General features: G+C 42.0%; 1 protein-coding gene across 4 annotated transcripts; it reads right to left on the bottom strand.

Moving 5' to 3' along the window:
* Nucleotides 1–1759: 1759 nt before the first annotated feature.
* On the bottom strand, nucleotides 1760–24710 carry JHY (junctional cadherin complex regulator). Of its 4 annotated transcripts, XM_068916529.1 has the most exons (11): nucleotides 24388–24710; nucleotides 23903–24080; nucleotides 23141–23264; nucleotides 21979–22405; nucleotides 18562–19045; nucleotides 14270–14380; nucleotides 10973–11598; nucleotides 10297–10582; nucleotides 8236–8316; nucleotides 6790–6915; nucleotides 1760–4414 (listed from the first exon to the last, which is right to left on the bottom strand). In XM_068916529.1, exons 4-11 carry the CDS (start codon nucleotides 22371–22373, stop codon nucleotides 4211–4213), a joined length of 2313 nt encoding a protein of 770 aa, XP_068772630.1. In that variant the 5' UTR covers nucleotides 22374–22405; nucleotides 23141–23264; nucleotides 23903–24080; nucleotides 24388–24710; the 3' UTR covers nucleotides 1760–4210. The 4 variants fall into 4 exon arrangements, with proteins under 4 accessions (XP_068772630.1, XP_068772629.1, XP_068772628.1 ...); XM_068916528.1 differs by lacking the exon at nucleotides 23903–24080 and having other exon boundaries at nucleotides 23149–23264; XM_068916527.1 differs by lacking the exon at nucleotides 23903–24080 and having other exon boundaries at nucleotides 23149–23264; nucleotides 24149–24551.
* Between the last annotated feature and the right edge of the window lie 67 nt (nucleotides 24711–24777).

The raw sequence follows: 24777 nt of genomic DNA, 5'->3' as shown, positions 1-24777 counted from the left end.
GCGCTCACGATTATGCAAAGCTCTTGCTGAGCTGCTGGATGCTTCTTTAGCATCTGCTCTATCCAGGTTTTTGGCTCAGTATCACTTCTGTTCAAAGCAGGCTCTTGTGTAAGGCAGGCTGCTTTAACTCACCCCTGCCAGCTGTCACCGGTGGAGAATCTCTGCGTTTACCTATCTCTGTGATTTTCTGCGTCTAGCGCTATTTCTCAAATCACGGAAGTGGTGGGACTGGAAGCAGTCTCCGGAGTTGGTCCTTTCATCATGTGCCGCCTTGTTCCCGCACAGAGGGTGCTTAGGTTTGAGCAACAAGGGGTGGGGTGGGGGGAACCACTGATACTTGTGTCTTCCTCGAGCTGCTTGGAGCTTCTGGACCGTCTTCCCTGCCCACCCCTGGCTGGGTGCTGTTGCTTGTGCGATTTCTCTGCTGCAGTTACAAAGGGAGTGGGAAGGGAGGAAATGGAGAGCTGCACTCCCCCTTCTCTCCTCTCAGTTGGCAGCACTCCTCTTTCTCCTCCTTCGCTCCAGCACTCTGCTGAAGAGATCATGAGGGGACTGTGTCATAGGAGGCGGTTATGTATGGGACTCTCTGCCTGAGCACCCTTTCAGGAGGAAGGGGAACGAGGGAATCGGCTACCACCTTTCATTACAACCTCCATGTTGGGGTGACGTCTCTTAAAGATAAGTCTCAACGCCTCGGAAAGATCAAAGATCTCATTTTCTGAAAGTTAGCTAGTGACATGATATTTGATGGCATCAAGGTCTCTTCTTTGGTGTCGGTATTACGAAACAGTAAAATGCTGCTGTCCATCAGCAACATACAAGCTACCCCAGTATGCCCTCCTGACTTGACAACAACTATGCCTCAGCTTCTACGCTTCCTGAATATAAAACGTTAAGCGTGGTTGCACTACAAGGGGCACCCCAAGCAAAGGCTGAGCACTTCCATTGTGTGGAGTGCAGAGATATGTTTCTGCCCCTCAGAGGTGGTACCATCTTGGAAATGCAAACAAGAGCTGTATGAAGGCTCGAGTGCGAGGCCTGTGCTCGTGATGAGTAACGCTGCGCCATGTGCATAGCTGTGCCGCAGCGATCGGTCTGCGGCAGGCAGGTTCTACTCCAACTAAATCTCTCCCTGAATGCTTAATGCGAAGCTCAAGGCCTATTTCTTATTTAAATTCCTTGTCTTCCTAATTTGAAAGACATTAAGTTTTGCCCTTTGCTTTTAAGTGGATGGATGTTCATCATTTACTTGTACGGTCTCTTTTTGTGCCACCCTATCTGTTAGGTGCAGGAAGAATTTGCATTAGTATTGAGGTAGATCAAAAGATTTTTCTTTGCACATATGCTGCAAATAATGTTTTTTTCCGGGGGGAAAAATACAGTCCTTTCCAAATGGTTTCTGAGATGATCATGATCAGTGTCACTTTTTTTTTTTTAAACTACTCCCCCCCCCACCCATGCAGCAGCATATAAATGATACATGGCCAGCTAACGGAAGTTTAGCATGAGTAGAGGTGTTTTAAAGTTTTGTAAAAGTTCGTGTTGTTTTTTTTTTTTTAAATGTAAAGAAAAAGCACGCACCCACACAGCTCATCTTAATTTATGGGAGTTCTAAAAGGTAGTAGGATGACAGATAGAGAGGAAGGTGATCAATTAAGACATTAAGCATTTTGCACCACATGGACGCATCTGCATGTCAGCCAAATAATAAGGCCATCAGCTCATTTTCAGGGGGCTGTTGCCTACTTCAACTCAATCCTCAGATCAAAGAGAAAATGTCTGCTTGCATTTTCTAATCAGAAAAGGGATGCTAATTTAGGTTCCTTAATGTGTGGTGGTAAGAGACTTCTTCAATTAACTGAATTCTATAGCTCTGAAAATAAAAAAGGGGGATACAAAGGGAGTCAGGCTGGAAAGGCAGAAGTTCTCATTAAATCAAAGGTCCAATATTCATTACCTCCAGCATCTGGGGCTAAACACTAAACATGGAGATCATCAAAGGGGATTTAATGGGTTAAATTGAGAATATAATCTAATTAAAATATTAGATACGAGTAAATAGCTCTTTGATATTCATCTGAAGGTTTCATTAAAATAGGTACTTGAGGTTTGTATTAAGGGGGGATTATCACTTTTAAGCAGAGACGACAAGTTGAGGTTCCCTAATCAGAAATGCTTCAAAGTGTTACCATTTGGTTTGAAAATGAAACTAGAAGAGCAGTAACTGGCAGGAACGTTTACCCGGCCTTTCTTGATGGCTCATACTACAAGCATGCATATTTTACAATGAGGGGCTAAACGCTGAAGTGTACAGATCCCAAAAGGGAGGAGAAAGGAGGCAGAGGACAGTCCTGTTCCAGAAGTGGCACAGCTGCTGTCCACTGCTGTACTTTGATATGCAAAACGTTCCCCCTGCAATCTCACTGACCTTCTCTGCACTCAGAGACTTCTTCTGCAGGTTTCCCCCAAAGATATACGTTATCTGCCAAGTCTGACAGTCTAATTAAGTAAAGCATCCCAGCTTGTGTGGTCGGAAGCAACCAACAGGGTGAAGAGCTTCCTGTTCCTCAGGTGGGTCAGGAGGACCTTAAAAGAAGGAACATGTCCTTTTTCCATGATGGAGAGGTGCAGATCATTAATATCAACACAAGTCCTTTGGACTATGAGTTTTTGGTCCAGGAAACACTCTCTTGTGTTGCTTTGCTAGTGGTTATATTGGATTCCATAAAACATTTACTCACTGAAAGGACGTAAAGGACACTTGGGCCTGGTGGTCAGCTTTTCCTGCACTGGGATGAGAGCCTGACCTGAGATCTTGCAGGGTATATTTCAGGAACTACCCAGTTTCAGCAGGATTGAGGAATACTGAGGAATGTATCATGCAGGTCAAACTCATCCAGAACTCTCTATAAATTGCAAGATAGAGGACCTTTCCAGCAATATACGTCATACCTTTAGCGATGCGACTTTAGCGTGCAATGATTGGAAAATTATCTTTCCAGGAACTTGTGACACATCCAGCCAATGAAAGGTTAACCCAGAAACGTGTTATATCTTGCTCATTTCTACCTTTAACAAAAAGTCTCAAGCATCCGGAAAAAGACAAAAGCCATTTCAAAGATGTTCTGTCCTCGATTCCCCACCTTACCTTTCCATTGTTAGCCTCCTTCGAGGAGACTCAAACCTTTCTTTGCTCAAAGAATAATTCTCTCTGTCCCCCCATACAAAGGGGGAGCTACTAAATTGGATAAAGCAATTACACATAATCACTAATTTTTTTCTTTTAACTAGCCTATTTGAGATGGCCTACTTTCTAAGAGATTTTAGTGGGGTTGTCTTCAAAATTCCCTTGCTGTGTTTTCTAATCGCGTTTCATATGCTGACTTAATTCATAATTTATGAAGTTAAACAGAACCATCATAAGAAACCTATCTGTTTGCTGTTATTTTTATAGATTTAATCTGTTAAAAGCGGTTTCCTCTCAAACATGTAGCTCTCAATTACCCTCAGTTACTCTATATATTTTTCAATAGCTTCTGGCTAATAACAGATTGTCTGTATGAACAGCCAGTATTTGGGGGGGGGACATTTGGGGGACATTTCCCTGTCCCAGATTAAGCTCCAAAACTTTGGCCTTGCTGTGACAATAATTCACTAACAGATAACAGAGCAACAGTTGAATAATTAGCTTTGTATGATTACCAACTGATATGTCTGGTGCATGTTTTTAGCCTTTTTTTTTTTTTTAAACCAGCAACGGATTATTTTTGGCTAGGTTTCTGGGTCTCCTCCAAAGACTCCAAAGTCTCCTCTCTGATTTAAAGAGAAATAAGGCTGGTACTAAGATCATCAAATGAGACTGAAGTTTATTTTTAATGATTCATAGGTATGCTGGCCTGTATGTTTGGCAGGTTTAAAAATGATCCAGCTGTGACAAGCCAATAACTCATTAATCTGAATGATTACTGCTAGAGTAGATTTCAAGGAAAAAAACAAACAGAGATGATCATATTTAAAATGCTACTCATGCAGTTTTTAACATTTAAAAAAATAGATATACTAGAACTGATCCTAAAACTTAAAAATGATTAAAACATAGACCAACTTGTATTTGTGGGGGATGGTAGATTAACATGTGATAGTAATAGCTCATAATTAAACAGTTCAGATAATTTCTGCCTTGAAGATATCCTTAATCATTTTAAATTGCTTATAAGATATGAAGGTTTCTGAAAGCAGCTACAACTTGCTTCTCCTTCTCATGCCTGTTTTGCAAAGTTTCCAAGGATGCAATTTGAGGTAAATGGTCTCTTCTCAAAATCTGTGACAGAACTCTTTCATCTTTCACCTCTTCGTCTGGTTGTCTTGTTGGAAAAGTTTTTGGTCTAGGAATCTTCTTAGCGTATTCCAGAGCCTAAAAATATGAAGACTGAGGTAACTGCGAAACTCAAAAGAAAAAGCTGATCAGCAGTTCTAAAATGGAGGAAAATTTTAGGTGTTTCTACATTGAGTCAAATCCTGATCTTGTTTATTACAGTGTTCATTATTATATGCTTCCGCAGCAACTGCACCAGACTTCTGCAGCGTGCAACACAACCCACCTCAAGGAGATCTGCATCCTGATGCTCCCCACCAGAGGCTGTCTTAAACAATGAAGCATTAGATGTTAACAGCCTTTTTTTTTTTCTTTAAAAAAAGAAAATGCATCACTAGTCTAATATGTTTAGAAACATGAAGTTTTCCAATTTCATTAAACTCTTGTCCTCAGCCATATCTTGTCACAGGGAGTTCTGCAAGTTAATATGACAAGGTCTGGAAAATGAGCGCTCATATAACAAATTCTAAGGAAGTGACGTATCAAAAGGCCTAAAATAATAAGGCAAGTTTTGAAATGAAGTCCAGGTAGTTGTTTTAAATTCTCTTGAACCTGCTTTAATACAATCCCTTGCCAAATTCTTTTTAGTTAATTTCAAAGATAACACATTTCTGAACAAGAGATGCTTTCTGAACAAGTGAGGATGGCATTAAACGTGCCAACCCTTAACAGATAACTGGTTCAGAGGAAAACAAAGAGTTGTCTCTCACAGAATACCTCAGTTCTCTTATAACCATGCCCACTTCATTGTGATTGGAAACTTCTTTACCAGTGACACCCAGTCTGTCCAGGAGCCAAACATACCATAATGAGAACATGAAGAGCAGTGTGAAATAAACTACGATTTTACTTTTCTACTGTGGGCATTCTGAACGTGTATATGCTGAACAAACATACGGAGTGAAAGGAGGGCAGCAATGGAATACAGACAGGAACAGCACATCTTGAAGAACTGCGCTTCCCACGCTGGCAGACCATTTTCCTTTTTCATGTGCTTGTCCCTGTATGTATTCCTGTAGCATCAAGTAGGTGAACTCTCACATGTGTATGTGAGAAGGAGGCAGAGACTATATTGTGCAAACAAGAAGTCTGCAAGCTCCGTTTCAACAGGCTTAGCCTCTACTGCCTGATAGTCTTAACTGTCAAAAACAAAAAAGAAAAATGGGACTACTCACGTGATTGTCCTAGATCTAACCTCTGTCTCAGTGAAGCTGATCAGAGCTGTGCAGAAAGAGGCACGCAAAGCAGATACCTGGGGGATTGCTAAATAGTGTGGAAAGATGTGTGAAACATGGAAGGTTGCCTCGCAGCACAGAGAACGGGAATAGTCTTACAGAAATCCTGAAACTGAGAGCACCCTGGTTTAAACTGGGACATCGCTTCGTATCTGTGTTTCAGCCAGACATATTTAGAGACACCTGTAAAGTCTCAAGTGGAAGTTCCATTACCTCATGTTCTCGGTGAAAGAGACAGTCAGGCAAATCTTCTGAAGGGGCCAGTCCTGAACAAATCAAAATCCAGGGCCCTTCCGACATCTAAAGAACGTAGTTTCATTTCTCTGTGGTTTATGTGAGGTTTGAAAATAAATGCAAGTAACTGAATAAATAAACCGATGTTAAACTTCAAAACTGTTCTTTGCTGAGGTAAGCAGTCCTCATGTATTACCACGGAGGAATACCTGTTAGTGGGCCTTCAGCACCCAGTAGGTGAGCTCCTCAAGAACTGATCTGATGGAATATATGCCACTGACTTCCTGAAAAAGGGAAAACAGTGTTCCCTTTGTTTATGTACGGCATTGTCATGTCATCAGACACTCCTCATTTGAGCTGTTTCTGAAGGGCAGTGAACGCTAAGGCAACATTGTACACGCTTTAAAAACAAGACCAGTTATTGTGCAACTCAAGTGACAGGATTTTATAAGCGAGACTGACAGGCAGGTAGATAATAGACTAACAAGAAGATATCTCTGCTCTTGCAGGTAGTGTGGCCTCTGCTGCTGACGGGAGGCAGAGCATGTGCTCTTCTGGGTAGTGCTCCTGCGGAGGCCATGCTCCCCTTTGTTCCACACCCCTCTTCCTCCTGGAAAACGTCACCTAGCTGGTTAAGCCAAGTTGAGTGGAGACAGCATGGATGGAGAACTGCATGGACTGAACACTGCTGCTGGCAAAGAAATATGCAGTTCTTGATATACATCTATAGCCCTAACAGAATAGAGGCAGAGATGAGCGCTTGCCAAGATCCTATGGAAGCAGAAGTCCCTAGTGTGATTTTTCTTTAAACAAAACTGGAGAAACGATGCTAGCATACTAAGAGTTAAATTTCCTTGGTGGGTGGTTTTTTTTTTTTTTTTTTTTTTTTTGGTGCAAAGTCCAGGATCACTCCCTGCATGCATTTTAAAGGGGCTCTCTTCTTACCTTCTGTCTTGACACTGAGGATGTAACCTTGGGTTTTGTAGGCAACCTCTGAACAGAAGCAATGTTCTTCATGTTATGTTCCTTAATTTGCTTTGCATATTCCTTTTGCTGCTTTAACTTCTCTTTCTGACAAAAGGAAAAAAAAGTATAGTTAATTAAACATCTCAGTCGATCCATCAATGAAACACTTTTTCCACTGGAGTCTTCCATTTACATCCCTGTTGCTGTTTAACCTGGCTATGCTATTGATCATTCCTCAGCAGAACACATCAGGAAATTCTGATAAATAGCACAATGTTTTTTAGAGTCACTCTTCATTTGTAAGAGCTCTTTCTTGGATTGTATCTAGGATAGAGGTTGATGGAAATGCAACAGATGGCACCTTTATTCTCAGGTGATTGTTTTAGTATATCAGTTCCATTCTAGTATGGTTGTGCTAATTTCTCTCCGCTTTTGCAATGACTTTTAAAATCCCTGTACTTAGGCCGTGAATGCCCTGCTTTGTTTATTTAACTGATATCCTGTTTCTTTATATTTCCAACAATTCATTATGCTCAAATTCAGCAGCGTGCTCTGCCCCTCCTCAGTTATCAGCTGATGTCAATTATTTTCTTTTCAAGGCAGTAGTACTCCACTGATGTGACAGGTTACACAAGCGTTACGGAAGCGTTAAAGATGCACAGAACGCTGCACTCTGCGTTCTATCCGTTCCAGTTTGAGATGTCTAATCTATTTCACTTACTGCAGGGCTGAAGAAATCACAGGAGCTTCTCAATTACTCCAACAGGATGATCATTTAATCATTTTTGCTTCCTGCTGTCCTACAACATTTATATAAACAATGCCACCTAAAGCACCTGTTGTCAGATTAATAGGGTCTCAAAGCATGCAGGCTATGATTCGCAACACCTCAGACAAACAACTGCTTCCATAACCGCATTTCTAGCAGAGAACAGGTCAAACGATGCTAATTGTTCAGATACTGGTTCTGAACAATGTTTTCTTCTCCACAGGGACCTGACACTTGCTTAACAGTATGTAAAGTTCATTCAGCTATTTACCTCTTGCATTTACACTAGTTTTTATATTTTTTCATTTCCACTTTGAAGGTTAGGCTATGCCAACTTCTGCACCAGGAAAGATAATGCAACTCAGTCATGTGACTGTATGCCTGATTTCATGATCTGCAATTAATTCTGCTGAACTCAGTGAACTAATCCCTGTTTCTGGGACTACAAAATTAGAGGGCTGAAACTATTCCACAGTACGGTTGTCTTTCCTTCTGTTTGAATCTCCCTTTTGGAACTTGAGCTAGACTGTGAGTCAAGGACATAATGCACCGGACAAATACAGGTTACTGTCTCAGCAGTGATTTCATTGCCTTTCTCCCCTACCTAACATACTTGGCACAACTGAAGAGAACACCATATGATGGAGACCACCTACTTTCTCTTTGATTGCTTCATAGTCAGGTCCAAGGCCTCCAAGTCTCACATTCAGATTCATGTAGGCTTTTGAACTATATGGCTGAAAAACGAACAGCAGTGACAGATTTTCCTCTATTTGATTTCATAGAGAGTATAGTTAAAACAAGTCTTGTAATGGACAACGCAACATAAGAGCAGGATTCAAGTTCCAGTTTCAACCTTAGCTCTGGCATTGTTTCATTTCATAGACTGTAAGTGACCAAAAAGACTGAATTAATGGCAAAAATGAAATTACACCATCTTTCCTTTGAAACTAGGTGGGTAATTGCCAATTATCCAAATTACAAAGCCATACTTTCTCCGTCAAAAATGACCTTCCTTGAGCTTAACAGCTTAAAGTGACCCATTTGGCCTCTATCAGAATGAAATTCCAAAGAAACTCTTTTAAGAGAAGCAGAAAAAAACACCTAATTTTTGGCAATTAAAAAACAATTCAGGCAAATGCTATTGTAACAGTTATCTTTCTTCATTCTCAAAACTGCAATGTAATTGAAAGCAATTGCTCACAGAAAGTTGAAAAATACCTGCCTTGCAGCACAGCAAAAGCTTTACAATTGCATAGGCAAAAAGGAAGATGAGTGATGGGTGATGTCACTGGAATCCTTTGTGACATTACTAAAAACAAAACACTATACTTTCCTGAATCCATGTAAATCTCTTTCAAGAAGATTAATTTAATTTTTAAAACTGAACTACGTTTTAAAAACTTGTCAGTGGAAGCTCTTTATGAGCAGCATTGTGTTAATCTCGATCATGAAGGAAGGCAGAAACACCAAGAAAATATCTATGTGCAAATAAAAAGTGCAGTTTTTTTTCAAACAAAAGACACGTTCGAGTTAAACTCAACTGCAAAGAAACTAAATCTATGCACTGAAATTTCTATTTGATGTTTCATCGTGTCAGCTATCTCTACTACTTTGTGATGTATTTACGCATCTTTTTTAATTGGAGGTCCTGAGGAGAGTTAATTATTTCATTGTATACAACCAGATCTGACTTTTCGCGCTCCTAGTATATTTTGAAAGCTAAAACGTACATACGATGAGTATGACTTCGGTGCATTTGTTTATTGTGAAAAGCTGGATCATTCTGTGAGACAAACACTCCTATTCTCTGTAGCATTCCTCAGATATGAAGAGTGAGAAAGCTACTGAAAATGCAGAACAGAAACAATGGTTTAAACTCAGGGAAACAGAAAGGGAAGGAAATCTGCCCTGCAGTTACTATCATAATCCAGGTAATTCTTCTTAGTCATTCAAGCAGCAATACACAAACTGCCTCTTAGATGAAGCACATGAGTAATTATTCCAGCTTAGCTTGTCTGCCCTGAGACATGGAGCTAACTTCTTAAACTTTTAATTTGTCATGGATACACAGGGATAGCTCTATGCTGCTCCACTGCATCCGTGTTAAATGGTTACAGTATGAAATCTGGACACACAGAAAAGACAAAAAGAATCCCGTTTTAATAAGGACCACAACGGGATTCTAGCAGACCTGTAATAAAGTTTATGCCGTTAGCTTTATAAATCCTCTAAGTTTGGTGTTGTTCAGTTTGATTCCCTTGGAAACCAAGAGATTTGAGTTGGCTAGCAAATGAGCATGACCAGGATAATGGTTTGCTCGGGTCTGAGGCCTGGCTACCTGCTGCTTTATACAAATAGCTTTATTCTAAATCATTTTATCACTGGAATAACTTAAAGGACAAACACTGCTCTGTGTGTTCTTAGAGCTAATCAAGTCTGAAAGTGACGAAGGGAGAGGCGACGGTGAATTGCTCTGTTCTCCAAATTAGAATGATTTGGTCAGAAGAACTACTAGTAAATACTTTCTACCACAGTTTGTTGGTTTTCAGTGCTCCAGGCAAGTCACTGTGTGTCACTTTGCGCTCCGTAAGAATGAAATAGTTCCCAGTCCCCATTCCTTTCTGTGTGAAGGTCTTTGGGTTATTACGAAAAAACATTAAACAGAGGAGGAGGCACATGTAAAACTATCTTCCAATACGTGCCTATTTTCTTACCTTCTTGTTGGCTGTAAGCTGTTTTTGCTTTTCCATTTGCATTAGATAGCCTTCTGAGTTGCTTCGGCTTATTTTCACTTGATTTCCTTCACCTCTCTCTGTATTGAGATCTGAATCACTTTCCACCTGTGGGATTATAGGTGGAAGTAGGCTGAACAAGTGCCTGTCAGCTAAGTGAGCTTCTGTCAAACGAGTGGCTTCTTCGTGGTGTTGCTCCACGGCTTGCATAAGTTGGGAAGCCGGGCAAGGGACTGCTGGAGAACTGCGAGTAGAAGAGTGGGAAGGCCTCAAAAAAGAAAGAAGATATAATACAGATTTTTCATTTGTTAATAAGTGATAGCTCAACAAGCACTCTGTACGTAGAACGATCCTTGCTCATAGAATATATTGGGAACGTGAGGGTGGAAACACGGAAATTTCACAATGACTTACTTTGCTTGCACCTAAGGGCATGCAGACTGTTTAAATTAAATGGAAAAATTATAGATGGGGAAGTGTTCAGCCTGATGCAAAGCTAGCTTAAGCCAATGCAAACTGCCTTTAAAGGGCTTTGGATCAGACCTGCTAAGTAGGTATACCACAGAAAAACTTTGTATTTTGGACTTACTTTTTCGTCTGTAATTTATCCGGGCATCATAGTGCCAGGATAATATTGCTTCAACACCAGTATCCTTACCATAAACTACTGATAGCATAGTTGTGATAGCTTTTATCCGTGTAAACGTGTCTTTTGCAATGCTGAAGTGACACTAGATCCTTTACCAACTCTTGAAAATTAGCATTGTAAACAGATGAAACATTCCTCTGATTTGGATGTGCTTGATCATTGGTACAGTCGTCTCTTGGAAAAAATGGTAAAATGGCATGATTGTATAAATGTTGCTGATCATGTGGAAGTCCATTTGGAGGACCGTGATGATATTTCTCCTCACTGGTATAGGCTGGAGACAGGAACTCTACTGGGCAAAATTTATGCGATGTTGGATGAAGAGGATAGGCAGATGTGACAAAATCCTGATTAAGAAAATGTCTTGACTTTGGGAAATTATTTAGGAGAGTAGTATCTGGGCAAACAGAAGGATACGGACACAGCCATTTCTGCAGTGCACTACTGTTGTCTTGCTCTGCTGCCTGTGTGGCAGCAGTCTGGAATTCTGGTGCTTGGTGGTGTCTGTGTTGCCAAGACTTTGATTCTGCTGGTCCTCCTGGTGGCTGTTGACTATCATTGCTTGGGAAAGCTCTCCCTTTAAGATTTTGTTTGGATTTTATTTTATTTCTCTGGGGCTGCTTATTTTGGTGATCCTAAAACAAGTTATCAAAAGTACGGTGAATTTCAGTGGTTGGTATTGTGTATGTTCATTAAAATCAACAATTTACAAGTGCATGGGTAATTTCTCCCTATTATAACACCTCTCACTTAGCTATTTCTCAGCATTCTGCAAACCTTGTGCCTGATTAACCAAAGTTTTGACTAGGTTACATCCAGAAGAGGTTTTCCAACCTAAGCTATTCTGTGATTCTAATTCAGGACAACATTCCTATTGTAGACAGCCCTTAAAGAGTTGTGTTAGTTACAGTGAAGCTGAGTTCTGAACACGTAGTAAACTTTGAACGTGTATTGATGTGGTGCCTTGAACAGGCGTGAACAGGTTGGGGTGTACAATCTCCAGTCCCTGTAAAAATCAGGGACGTCTGGAGCCAGCCAGACCTGTTTGATCTATGCTCCCAGCTAGTAAGGGGTTATGGTGACATTTTATATGGCTGAATGAGCTTCGGGATGGAAACTTGTTTTAAAAGCAAGCTCTTAGCAGAGAGTGAAGTGTAAAGGGAAAAGCATCTGTGCCCTAAGGTCTAGCATAGTACAGAGAACAGTCTTTCTTTTGTGCCATTTGTAAAGTTTTAGGTTTTGAATTAGTAAAACATGCCCTGATAGAAGGACCTGAAAGAGACTTAGGTAGAGTATTGGTCCTCATGACTAAAATAACAGTTTCTTAGCGCACTGATCATGAGTTAGGCCAATTTGCACAAGGCTAAACAGATCCATCAAAATCACTCCAGGCAGCTCGTATCTAACTCGGACTTAGTAAATTATGCTCATGGCTAGACTAGATGATGGCCCGGCCTAGAGTTAATCCAAAGTTAAAAACCATATACACCCCTAGCCAAGAACAGAACCACGGCTACTCTTCAGGTGCTGCACAAGTGGATAGTGCTGCACAGGCAATGCGTAATACTGCATCAAAACTTCTTAGTAGCCTGAGATAAATTCTGAAGTGGAACACTATAAAAATGGCCTCTTACAGATGCAGACCATATCTGAGAAATGATGTCCTCGTAATATGAAATAAGTGAGTTTTATCTGAGTGAAGCGCAAAAAATAGGTGAGCTAGTGCATCACTCCTAAATGCTCAGGACTACTTGTTTCTAATCCTTCAGGCAAGCGGTAGCTCCACTGTCATCCACTTGGGGAAAATGTTTCAATAATCAAATCAGTTTTGTTTTTTTAGATACTAATGAAAATAAATTGTACTAAATTTCATAAAGAGATGGTTAGGTACGCTCTGTTAGACTGGTCCACAGAAGAAGTACATTGATGCCAATGATTAAACGATTTCATTTCTAAACTAAGTACTCCTCCCTGCACGCCCTGCAAAACATTATCCAAATGATAAGAAACAACTTAAGAATTTAAGCACAACAGGACTACTTTCTCCAGCTAAACTGACATACTCTAAATCCGGGGTTTATTTAAGAATCACCACTCTCTAATTAAAACATCAGGCATTGCCCCTTTTGAGGAAAGACATGGCTTTTCTTCTAGGTAATATACAAATCCATTCGCAGTTCATTTAGTCTTTGTCAGCACTGAAATCCTCCATTTCATTCTCCTGTCTCTCTAGGGTTCTTTTGTTAGCAACACTTGCAATCACTACATAGCATAGGCACTCAGAATAACTGCTTAATGGTAGGTACTAAATCCACACATAGAGAAGAATGTTTTGGTGAAAGCTTTAGCACTGGGGAATCCTGACTCCTGGTGCCAAGATGATGATTTGTTAGCTCGACCTCTGCAGTAACAATTAGTGTTCTGGCATACTGTGCCACTGGTGGAAAGTATGAACTGCTGCCAAACTGAGGCCGGGCCAACGTTTTCCCATTTAGATGGAATGAGCAGCCCTGTAAAATACCTCCTTCATTCTGAAATTTCATATATAAAGCATCTCTCTCGCAATGAATAGCAGCATAAAATCTTGTTTGCCCTTTTAAGAAGCGCAGCTTCCAGTCTTAAGTGAACAGCAGGGAATTTAAACAGTCTGCCTGAATTACTTCAAATACATTAAATACAAAGATAACAATCAGGCTTGCTAATAATAATTCTAGTTGGCTTGAAGGTCTGGTTCTGAAGTGCTTGGGTTTTTCTTAGTGATGATACCTGGTCTCCTCTACTACTGCTCCAAAGACTATCCATTGCATTGGTTTGAAAGGCAAGCATAAAACAGATCTATAGACTTAACCGAGCAGGAGGTCACTGCAACTCGTTCTACCTGTAACATTTTCTGTTTTATGATAACCCGGAATTTTAGGGGACAAGGAATACAATTCGCCGGAGTTTTAGGGGACAAGGAATACAATAGTAGTTAAGTTCCAGCTCACGATCCTCATGAACCATCAAAAATGACCATGTACTAGTTTGCACTTTTACATTACTGTTTACCAAGTAAAGTCCTAAGTAGATGTCCCTCTTTAAGCTCAGAATTTCTTGGGATTCTGTGATCTGTTTTGTTTTAAAAACGTTCAGTATATAAAGCAGCATAGGCTTTAAATTGTTATGGATTATCTGAGTGAGTGGTTATCTAAGGATTCATATTCAGTAATTGGTACTTTAAAAGAAATTAACCTTACAGACTGAAATATTCAAACTGATACGTTTCTAAATATATATTTCAACAACTGCGTTCTATCGAAAAGGAACCTTGAGCTGCTGTGACTTCAGGTACCGTTTGTCTTCAGGATCCATTTTCAGGTCCTGAAATGGCAGGACATTCCGAACTGGTTCTTCATCAACAGCTTTAGCATCTGCAGCCTAAAAAACAAGAATGTATATGGCCACACACAAAGATGGCCCAGCCAGATAAAAGGATTTAAAAGTCCTGGGGGAAGAAGAATGAGAAATAATTTGTATCCTAGTAAAGCTAAAATGGTAAAGTTAGGCATTAAATAACAGACCACAAGAAAATGAATGGCTAAAGAAAGATCAAGTGAAAAGGAAGCAGAAAAAACAAGTGAGAGTAGTGTGGTAGTGGGGATATTCCTTCTATTTTTAAAGGGAATAGAAGAACAGAAAACTACAGGAAGTATGCAGCATAGAAATCCACTTGTAACAGAAACTCTCAAACGTCTGGGCTTCTCAATTTATATGCGAGTCAGTAGATGTACCTACTAACAGAAGAGCAATTACACAATCACCATTGTCCAGGCAATCAGCCAGCGTGCCAAGGCATTAATGGATGATATGCACCACAGCAAGGTCTTGAACAATAGAGTCATGTGGAAGAAAAAGATGGCAAAACACAGTAACGTTGCTAGAAAAGTACAGGGAGCAGCCACAGAAATAAAACATCCAGTGCATACAGCTTGACAACAACATCAAACAGCTTGTGCAAAATAGTGAGCCCGCATACAAGAACATCTTTGCATGGCCACAAGCATAGCAGCCCAATGGCTAGAAATCAAACCCGAGCAATTATTCAAGGGTGGCTGGTGGCACTACATATTTTGAAGCTAATAAATACCCTTGTAAATATGATAAAAGGCAAAATAATTTTCGAGCGCCCAGTTTTTCAATGTTTTTTCAATCTATAAGTTTTCATTAAATAATAATGCTTTCCCCCCCCCCCCCCTCTTTTCTTGGGCCAAATTATCCTGCTAAGTACTACAATAGGTAGGACCTCAAATCAGTGCCCAGTCAGGCAGCGTCATGACAAAGAGACTACAGATAACTATGTGCTGGGCCAACGCTTACGGAAGGAACACACATGCGTCACTGCAGAGTAACACTGGCTAACACAAGAGAATTCACACTGAGAAGACATTTGTGACCATGAGAATTATTAATTGAAAATCATCATGGTGAAATCAGTGTGAAGGAAGTGTTTAATCCTTTTGGGGAGCTGAGCCTACCATCTTTCAGGGTGAGGGACTGGGATAACTAGGAAAAGGTAAGGGGAGTCCATTGCAGACGTTTCAGGTGAATCACACTGCCAAAGGCCAAATCACCAAATAGTGATGCAGATTCTGTTGGTCTCTAGAAAAGTTAACAATTTACAAGTTACCACATGGGTTTCCTGAACTGTGGATAGACACAGCTTTGCAGTCAGTAAGATGTTTTTGGTGGAACCAACTGACTCAACGTATCGATAGTTTACTGGTCAGGTAAAGCATACTTCTACATTATCTCTTTGAAAGAGGAACAGGACACAACCTCTGCCAGCATTTTTTGTGAACTATTCTATTAATACCAATCAAATTGAGAAAATGATCAAATGAAATTGCATTTTGAGCATCATAAGCTGTGTAATGCCTATTCTGTTAAATTGAGGCCCGTAATTGCTTCTCTACTGAAAAGATACAACAAAGACAGCAATCATGGCATGTCATTATCCCAGACTAGAAAACCGGCCTTTGCAGTGAGGACTTCAAAGGCTTGTGGTTCTCGAATTGCATTTGGCTGCTATTGTTGAAGCGCAGGCAATCTTGATTAGGTGTTTACACTGAGGTAAGGCGCAGTGCACAGAGAGTCTGAGTGCCTTGGTCTAGAGCCATTAAAAAATTGTACATTATGTTCCTGGCTTTGAAGTAAGGGGCTTGTAGGTAGGAAAGCAACTCATATTGAGTACAGCTGAGCTAGATTGGGCTGCTACTTCTCTCTTTCTTTCTCTCTCTCTCTCTCTCTCTCTCTCAAAGAAACTCATCATCAGATTCTTAAAGAATCAGGCAACACTGCAAAGAACTTGATGTTTATAAAATGCTACTATAAATTAGTAAACATACAGATCAACGCACATTTATGGTATGCTTTGGTATATGTAGCCTGCTGTCTTTATGCACAGCTGTAACAACTGTAAATCGTACAAGAATAAGCCTACCAATATTTTACCCAATGCCATGTTAGTTAAATAAAGCTGTATGTAAACCACTTACCTTAATGTAAACACTAGTTCATAACCACAACACCTGTCAGCCAACTGTGATCCTAGCAATAAAGACAGCTTCAACATCCTGCAAAGCTCAAAATAATCCAGCTTAGGAAAAAACAGCATTCAGAATGTGTTCCAGTGCTCCAGCAGATGTCTGACTTGCTTGTTTTTCTGCATACTTGCATTTTTGATAAGAGTTTTTCAGGTGGGGTAACTGGCCTAACACAGAAGACTCAACTGCTGAATTGAGAATCATGAGCCTTGAAACTAGGTTTAGATTTCTTTCTGCGTACTGTCAATAATTGCCTAAAGATAGATTTTTAACTGTCTTCCTCTCCTGAAGCCCTGATGGGCCACCATGTTTCATGGGAGCACCATGACACCCTCACCAGGGCTTGCTGTCGCCTGGCCTGTGAACCTGTTGGATCCTAAGGCTTTGGACACCACTTCTCCTTCACTTAAAGTGAAACGGAGAATAACTAAGATTGTGGACTCACTGCTGTAAGGCATGACGCTATACATGACGCTATAGGACCTTTTATAAAACTCTCTCTTCAGTTACATCTGCAGCAGAGATGGTATTTTTCCTCCTGTTTCCCAAGAGGTTTCCCTTTCCAGTCTCACTGATACTGTTAAGGCTTTCACCCAGGCAAGCAAACCTGCTGCAAATGAGTTTAGACTGGAAGCTGGTTTTCCAGTCGTTAGAGGAGTGACATACTGAAAGTGCTTTTTAACAGGGGCAAATACGCTAACTAGTTTAAGGAGGAGTTTGTGTTTGGTTTTGGGAAGAATTCACTGATGTGCTTCCTGGTGACAGCCGCAGAGGGTTTTGGTGACCGAGGAAGTCCCTCTTCACACTTTATGTCTCAGTTCCAGCACATGCTTGTGCATGAGACTTCACAGAAGCGGACAGTGGTGTATAGTGTTTGCTAGTAGAAGATCACAGCCTGGAAGCCAGCTTTAGTCAACAAGATGCTTCCGTCAGGCCTTCTTTCACCCCTCCAACAAGATGGAACAATGGCTGTCTTGACTAAGAGCCAGAGACAACTGCTTCTTCCTCTGCGCATCCCCAGCAAGCACAAAGCTAGCTGACAGCAGCTAGTGATGTCGCTGTCATCTCAACTTGCTGAGGAAAGAAACACACCACCTCCGTACACACGTGTTGCAGAGCTCCTGCTATGTCACAGCTCTGCTGGGATAGAAAGGGATCTGAAAACTAGGATTTAGTCCCCACGGCTACTTCAGTTAGTGACTCTTATAACATTGTCCTGGTTTTAACAGAGTTGTTTCTATTGGATATCTTTGCCTAGTGTCTACACAATGAAGTCCTGATCTCTGGCTCCAATGCTTACATACGAAATATTTTCAGAATTCCCCAAATAGTAAACATAATCATATCAACATAGCTTTAATTAGCATCAATCTACACTAATTATTTTTACCAGCAACTAAATTATAACTGAAAAAACAAGTGCTCTTAATAGCTCTGCTAGAAAAGAGCTTGTCCACTGTTGCACTCATTGTAATGTAGTCAGCAGATGCCCTCTAGTGTTATGTCAACTGTTCATTAGCCTTGAAGACTGTGTCGCTTGAAACAGAAAGTCTCAGCAGTTTTGTAAATTAAACATTTTCTGTACTACAACTCAGTGGAATAAACCAATGACTTCTGCCTTCCCCCATTATGCATAATGTATAGCAAGTAAAAGCAACAAACTCAAGTACAAGTCGTTTATGAGGAACTTTAACGACCTTTCCGCTTACTCCTCAATATAAATCAAACGTAAGAATACTAGGCCCTCCAAAGCCAAGTACTGTGCTTTACTAGCATCTACTGGCTGATTTCCAGTGCAAGTTTTGGTCTGGCTGATGTGCGTAACCGATGACTTGCTGATTCTTTCTACAAAGGGCGGACAAGATACTCGGGGGAAATCATGAGTTACCTATTGCATGATAGATGGTAAATTTACTTACCTGTCACACAAACCTGTAAGGTCATGCAGATATTCTGTTTTAACCACAGACAGTACATCAGTTTATACCAATGAGAAGATGTGTAGAAGTTTCCTACCTGCTCTTGAAGAACTTTCCCTTGCTTTTTGCTGTGCAATTGAAGATAGGAAGTTCTCATGCGTGTACCTAACCCTAAAGTCCGTTTATTTTTTTCCACAAAGTCCTTTTTTGCTCTTTCCGGTTGATCTTGAATCCGAAGAGAAAAAGCACTGCTGTATGTACTGGGACTATCTTTGAAACGATAGTCCTCTGCAGATTCCTTCCCTTTAGTAAAGAACCTAAAAGGTTCGTTGCTGACTGTGGCATTCGGTTCATGCTTGTTTACTACTTCTGTATCAAACTCAGAGGATGTATCCTGTGATTCTGCCACCTGTTGATTATTTTCTTCTGGGAAGCCATTGGAAAGGAGGTAAAATGAATCTTGTGAAAATTCCACACTTCCAGGAACTTTTTTTGCTTCAGAAAATTCTGCTACCTCTTTTATGTTCTTCCAATTAGGATTGTATCTTAGGTTGAAATATTTGTCCACAAACTGCTGTTTCCTATTTAAAAAACAAGCTCAAAATTAGTTATGCATAAACTGTATAAATTACATGTTTTTCAGTAACCATCCTGCAACCTTGGTCAGCTGAACTAGTTCAGTATATAAAGTCATTTTTGTATGACCGTTTGCAGGATCAGGATCAAAACAGCTTTATCAAACGTTTGTTGAGTAAAAGACTTAGGCTGAACCTCCTCTTCATTTTTAATTTTCCTTATCAGTGAACGATAAATTGGTCTAACATTCAGATCACAGTGGAATGCAGTCTTTGTCCTGAACTCAGGATATTATAAGCACTAGTAGAATCAATTAAAAGCTGAAATGACTGCATCTTATCGCTCGTGTTGTTTCCTTTAAAATGATGTAACCTACGTGACAGTATGTGTTGCTCACTGTTCAGAGACTCTGCGCTCTGTGAAATAAAAGTGATATTCTTGGTAAGATCCTTCTCCCAAATCTCAACAGACTTGACTGCCTAGGTGAGAGCAGCCTAAAGCTTTGTATTTTTATTCTCTCTTCTCATTCCTGTGAAACATTAGGATGTAGAGCCTGGTATTTCAATAAAACTTTCTAAGACAGATTTCAAATAACTTCCCATTAAAAAACAGGCTGTAACTGAGATAATCATTCAGTAAATATGCCTTGCATTTATGCTACAAAACCACCATCAGAAAGGTTTGTGGGTTTGGGTTGTTTGTTTGTCTGTTTGTTTTTAAACAAGCGTCCAATTTGTTGCTGCTCTATTTGAACAAAGATGGGCTGCCTTTAAAAGAACACGGTTGAGTCTATTCATGACTTACGCTCTGATCCAACAGGAGGAACACCAACTGCTTGAGCCAAATACATACAGCTTGGCTCCCAGGAAATGGGAGGGCAGAGGCAGGGGTAAGGCACATGGGAAAAAGCTTTTAACACTCTTTTTGCTTACCCGGACCGGCAGTATAGCCCTGGTTTCTTAGACACTGAGAAATGATGAGCCTTTCAAAGCGACATTTACAGATACTCAATTCCAGCTGGCTTTTCAGCTCAAATTATAAGAAATGTAGTGATCTGCTGGATTCTCCAAAACTGTGGCATAGCTAATTATATGAACACTTCCACAAACCATTTATCAGTTCTTTCTAGATTAGTTACATATGTGCCTATATTATAAGTGGCACCTAAATAATAAATCAATACTTTCAATTTTAGGTAAGCATCCTGGTATCCTGTGTATTAGAGACCAGAGGATTTAGACCAGTGGAAACATTATTATTCATAGCTGTGATACACCACCGCAGGTAAACAGAAATAAGTGACCATGTTTTTGAAATGAGTACAGAAATATGCGCTATAATTGTAATGATTCAAATAACAGAGTATAATTCTAAAGAGTTCTATTGTGCTGAAATGTGTGTACAGGAGCCCAATTGTATCACGCAGGCCAGGTCACCACGCTGGAACAAAACGAGCGTGAAGAGCTCCTTCATCTCTAATCATCTGCAGACAAAAAGTGCACCTTTTATTCCTCCCCACAACTTGATATAAAGGTTAGATGGACTCTGTGCTCATCAACAAAAATGTTGTATGTAGACAACAGATGCAGCGTTTCCTCTTCAAATTCCGAGGTTAGTAATGGATGTAGAGAGGGGGTTTCATATGCATATGCCGTGATATTTGCTCCGGTTAATGGACTATATTTGAGTACTTACTAGGCTAAGCTCAAACAAAATAAAATCAAATTTCCATTTAATGAAGAGCCTCACATTCAGCATAGTATTCAGTCAAAAAAATTACTAAAAATTAGAGCATGTTTCTAGTACAATTAACGTCATTTGCACTCACAATAAAATGTTCAATAACTGGCCATTTTGCCTGTTGAGGAGGTGAATAAAAGCATGCTATTAATCATTTAGCCTTCATTTGTTTGCCATTTTATTTTAAGTAGACAATTAAATTGAAACTGCACATTATTATTATTTCAGGTTTAATTTAATCCTTTTAAACCTGAGAATTATTCCCAATTTATACAGTGTTAAACCTTTTATGCATATGACAGCAAATTTAATTTTATGTTCAAAGTTAATGCTTTTTAAAGAATGTTTAAGGGTGACAGTAACCCTGAAATTTTTAGTTTTAGATGTATGTAGCTATAGAACAAAACTGAATTTATTCAGCCCACCAATTTTGCCTGTAAGTTTCCTATGCAAAGTGGCCTAGTTTGCTCAGCACAGGTCTTTTTGCAAGGAATGACGAGAGTACGCGTCAGTACCGGTCTTTGCTTTCTCTCATTTTCACAGCCCAGGTTCAGGAAACTTCCACCCCACGACCCGAGACAGTACCCAGGGCACACTGCTAAATCAGCGCCTGATCCCCAGCCCGTTACAGTTGTTGAACTCCTTCCACTGACTGCAGTGGGTTCTCAATCAAGCAGACAGGAATAAGAGGGGATCTACATTTAATAGGCCTTTGCCAGCAGGAGACCAGTCAAATGTTCCAACTTTTAGCTTGCTTGTGCTGCCTAGTAGTAGGGGCTAGCACAGATCAGCTCCCCACTTCCTACTTTCTTGCCTGCCTGTTTGAGAGGCAAATAAAGAGGCATCTAGCAGTCACCTCTGTATGTGACGTCTACAGCCAGGATGCGGGTAGCCTATATAGGTACGTGTAGGATGTTCTCTCTTCCACCTTACCTTCCTGCAGAGGTGTTTTAGCCTGGATAGCAAACAATCGGGGGGCAATGCTGGAGAGCACTGGCTATAAGAATCATGAAGGTAAGTATGAAGAAACAGTACAATTTCGTGTATAACTTAGTCCCTAGGGGCTCTTAGTAGTACTTTGGCCATGTAAATCGGTCTTGGAGATGTAATGTGTGTTCTGAGAAATGTAAGGCTTTAGCGTTAAAGTGTCAGAACTGTTACAGTCGTCTACTATGAGACGGTACGTTCTATGCCTTACCTTCCATTACTAGCATTCTTTTGCATTCCAGTTGTATATCGATCCGTGTCACACTTAGCTCCTTCTTGCTCTTTTAAACTCATCTCCTCCAAGCTATCTTCTTCTAAGCTGTCATTCTCCAACTCATCTGAAGACAGTCCTACCAGTTCTTCGTTTTCACGAATCCGCTGTTGGAGTTCTAACTGATATCGTCTCTCTTGAGCAAGGCTTTCACAATCAGACTCTTCAGAGTCATGCAGACCTGCGGCTAAGTCTCCTTCGCTTACAGATGGTCTTTTCAAGTGTGCAGGATGAAAACGTGGCTGCATGAACACCCTTTGAGGAAAATGACTTTTACTCATGTTGCAAGTGTGTGGAGAAGAAACTGAAATATACTTCCTATGTGAAGAATTCATTCAGTGTTCTGCACTGATGGTATACAACAGTCCTGTATTTGGAAAACAGGGGAGTATAATGATTACAGTTGTTAAAAGCTGGAATGGTTGGTAATATCATTGGCTTACGCTCAGAATTTGATTTTCTATAGTTAAGACAATTCTTTACTCTCATCCTTCACTATGAATATGGATTTTCCTGTGGGTAATTAATATCAAGGTCCCTGTTTTGCAAATGTATAACTTATTACTATGAAATCTGCCTTAAAACGAAACATTAGTGGTAGCAAGACTAGTCATGTACAAAATGGTTTATTAAAAAAAAAATAAAGCTAAGACAAAGTAACAGAATTTTATCTGACAGCTTCTCAGAGGTAATCAAGATTTTTTTGTATTCTCTTTATCCAGCTTTGTTATCTCCTTGAGACATAAGCTATCAGAGAGGAAGTGTGGGTGACAGAGAGGAAAACAAGGAAAAATCCTGAAATGCTTTTTAAATTAGAAGGAAAATCAGTTTGATTTTCATAAGCCACTTGCACCGTTGGATACACATGGGATTAAATGATTGGGAGGAAAGAAAAAGGGAGTGTTTTGCAAATAAATGTAAATGAGTAGTAAGTTACGGTGCATACAGTTTGTGTAATCCAGTGTGAACAACTGGCATAAACCCGCGTACTTATGTTCCTCGAATTTCACTTTAGTAAGGGGGCAACTTGATACACGAAAAATATATACACAAGAAAAACATATTTTCTAATTTGTCACAGTTAGCACTGCTTGTCACATACAAATTTACCCTCTGTGAGGCCTTTTACGCGGCGCTGGAAGGCTGTAACTGTTCCTCCCGTGTCCTCGCCTCACGTCAATCACTGACGGAAGAGGGTGCTCACCCTGCAGCCCGGAGAGGAAAGCCTAGGAGCAGTAAGGAAGTTTTCCACCGAAAGTGCCTTTCGGTTAGCTGGGAAACGGCAAGCACCCGCCAAGGGAGGTGAGGCCTTACTCCTAACCCTTGTTCGGGGAGCTGCCTCTGCTGCATGAAGGCAGGCCTTCAGCCCCACTGAGAAAAGCCGGCCTGGCCAGGAGTCACCCCCAAGCTCCCCTTCACCCCACAAGGGCCTCGCCTCACCCCCAGGGGCCTCGCCGCACCCCCAAAGGCCTTCGCTTCTGCCCCAAGCCCTCTCATCCCCAAGGGCCTCGCTTCTCCCTCAAGGCCCCCTCACCCCCAGGGGCCTCGCCGCACCCCCAAAGGCCTTCGCTTCTGCCCCAAGCCCTCTCATCCCCAAGGGCCTCGCTTCTCCCTCAAGGCCCCCTCACCCCCAGGGGCCTCGCCGCACCCCCAAAGGCCTTCGCTTCTGCCCCAAGCCCTCTCATCCCCAAGGGCCTCGCTTCTCCCTCAAGGCCCCCTCACCCCCAGGGGCCTCGCCGCACCCCCAAAGGCCTTCGCTTCTGCCCCAAGCCCTCTCATCCCCAAGGGCCTCGCTTCTCCCTCAAGGGCCCCTCACCCCCAGGGGCCTCGCTTGCCCCCCAAGCTCCCCGCCCGCCGCCCTCACCTGCCGCGCCGCCCGCCCGCCGTTCCCGCAGCCGCCCGTCGCCATGGCGTTGCCCCGCGGACGCCGCGCGGCTCCTACCAATGGAAGGCCGCGGGGGGGGGGGGGAGCGGGGATGAGCGCGGCACCCCCCCCCCCCACCGCGGGGAGCGTGGTGCCGTCCGGGCCTGCTGAGGGGCGCCTGAGCGGGGCAGGGCAGACATGGGAGAAAAAGAGAAAAACCCTGTCACGTAGGGACCTGTCTTTTACCCGGCTGCAGTTCCCCGCTCTTTCTTCTGCCCGAGCGTTGCTCTCAGTCCGCGGGGGAGCTCGGGCCGGGCCGGGCCGTGCGGCAGGGAGGCGGCTGGCCCGCGAAGGGAGGGGGGGAAACGCATTCGCGGCTCTGACGGGCAATTCGCACATGAGGGAAGCGCGAGGAAGAGGAGAAGCGGCCCGTCTGCTGGGCGGCGCAGCGAGATCAGAAACCCATTAAGAAGATGGCCAGTTACCATGACTTCCGATGGGATCTGTGACAGGAGATTACGTTGTTGGCTGAGATTAGCGGGCCCCTTTAGTTCCAGCCTGCCGATACGTAGCGGGGCGGGTAGCGAGGATGACTAGATGGGGCACTAGATGGATGCGCTGCGGGCGTTTTAACTCATTCCGCTGCCTCAGGCCGCCGCTGTGGCGGAGGCCGGCCGCGAGCTGAGGCGGCAAGCTCGGCTTTGGCCGGGGTCTGTCGCTGCGTGTCTCAGCACCGGGCCGGAGGACGCGGGGCCTCCGGCCGCGTCCAGCCCTTGGGGCAGCGCCACGGCTGCGCCATCTTGTGTGTGTTGGGGGGGGGGGGGAGGTCACGTGGCCGGAGCGTGTGCGCGCGCGCTGCACGCGGCCGTTACGCC

This window comes from Struthio camelus, chromosome 22, assembly GCF_040807025.1.
Source record: "Struthio camelus isolate bStrCam1 chromosome 22, bStrCam1.hap1, whole genome shotgun sequence".
Lineage (NCBI taxonomy): Eukaryota > Metazoa > Chordata > Aves > Struthioniformes > Struthionidae > Struthio > Struthio camelus.
This window is presented reverse-complemented; position numbering and strand designations above follow the sequence as displayed.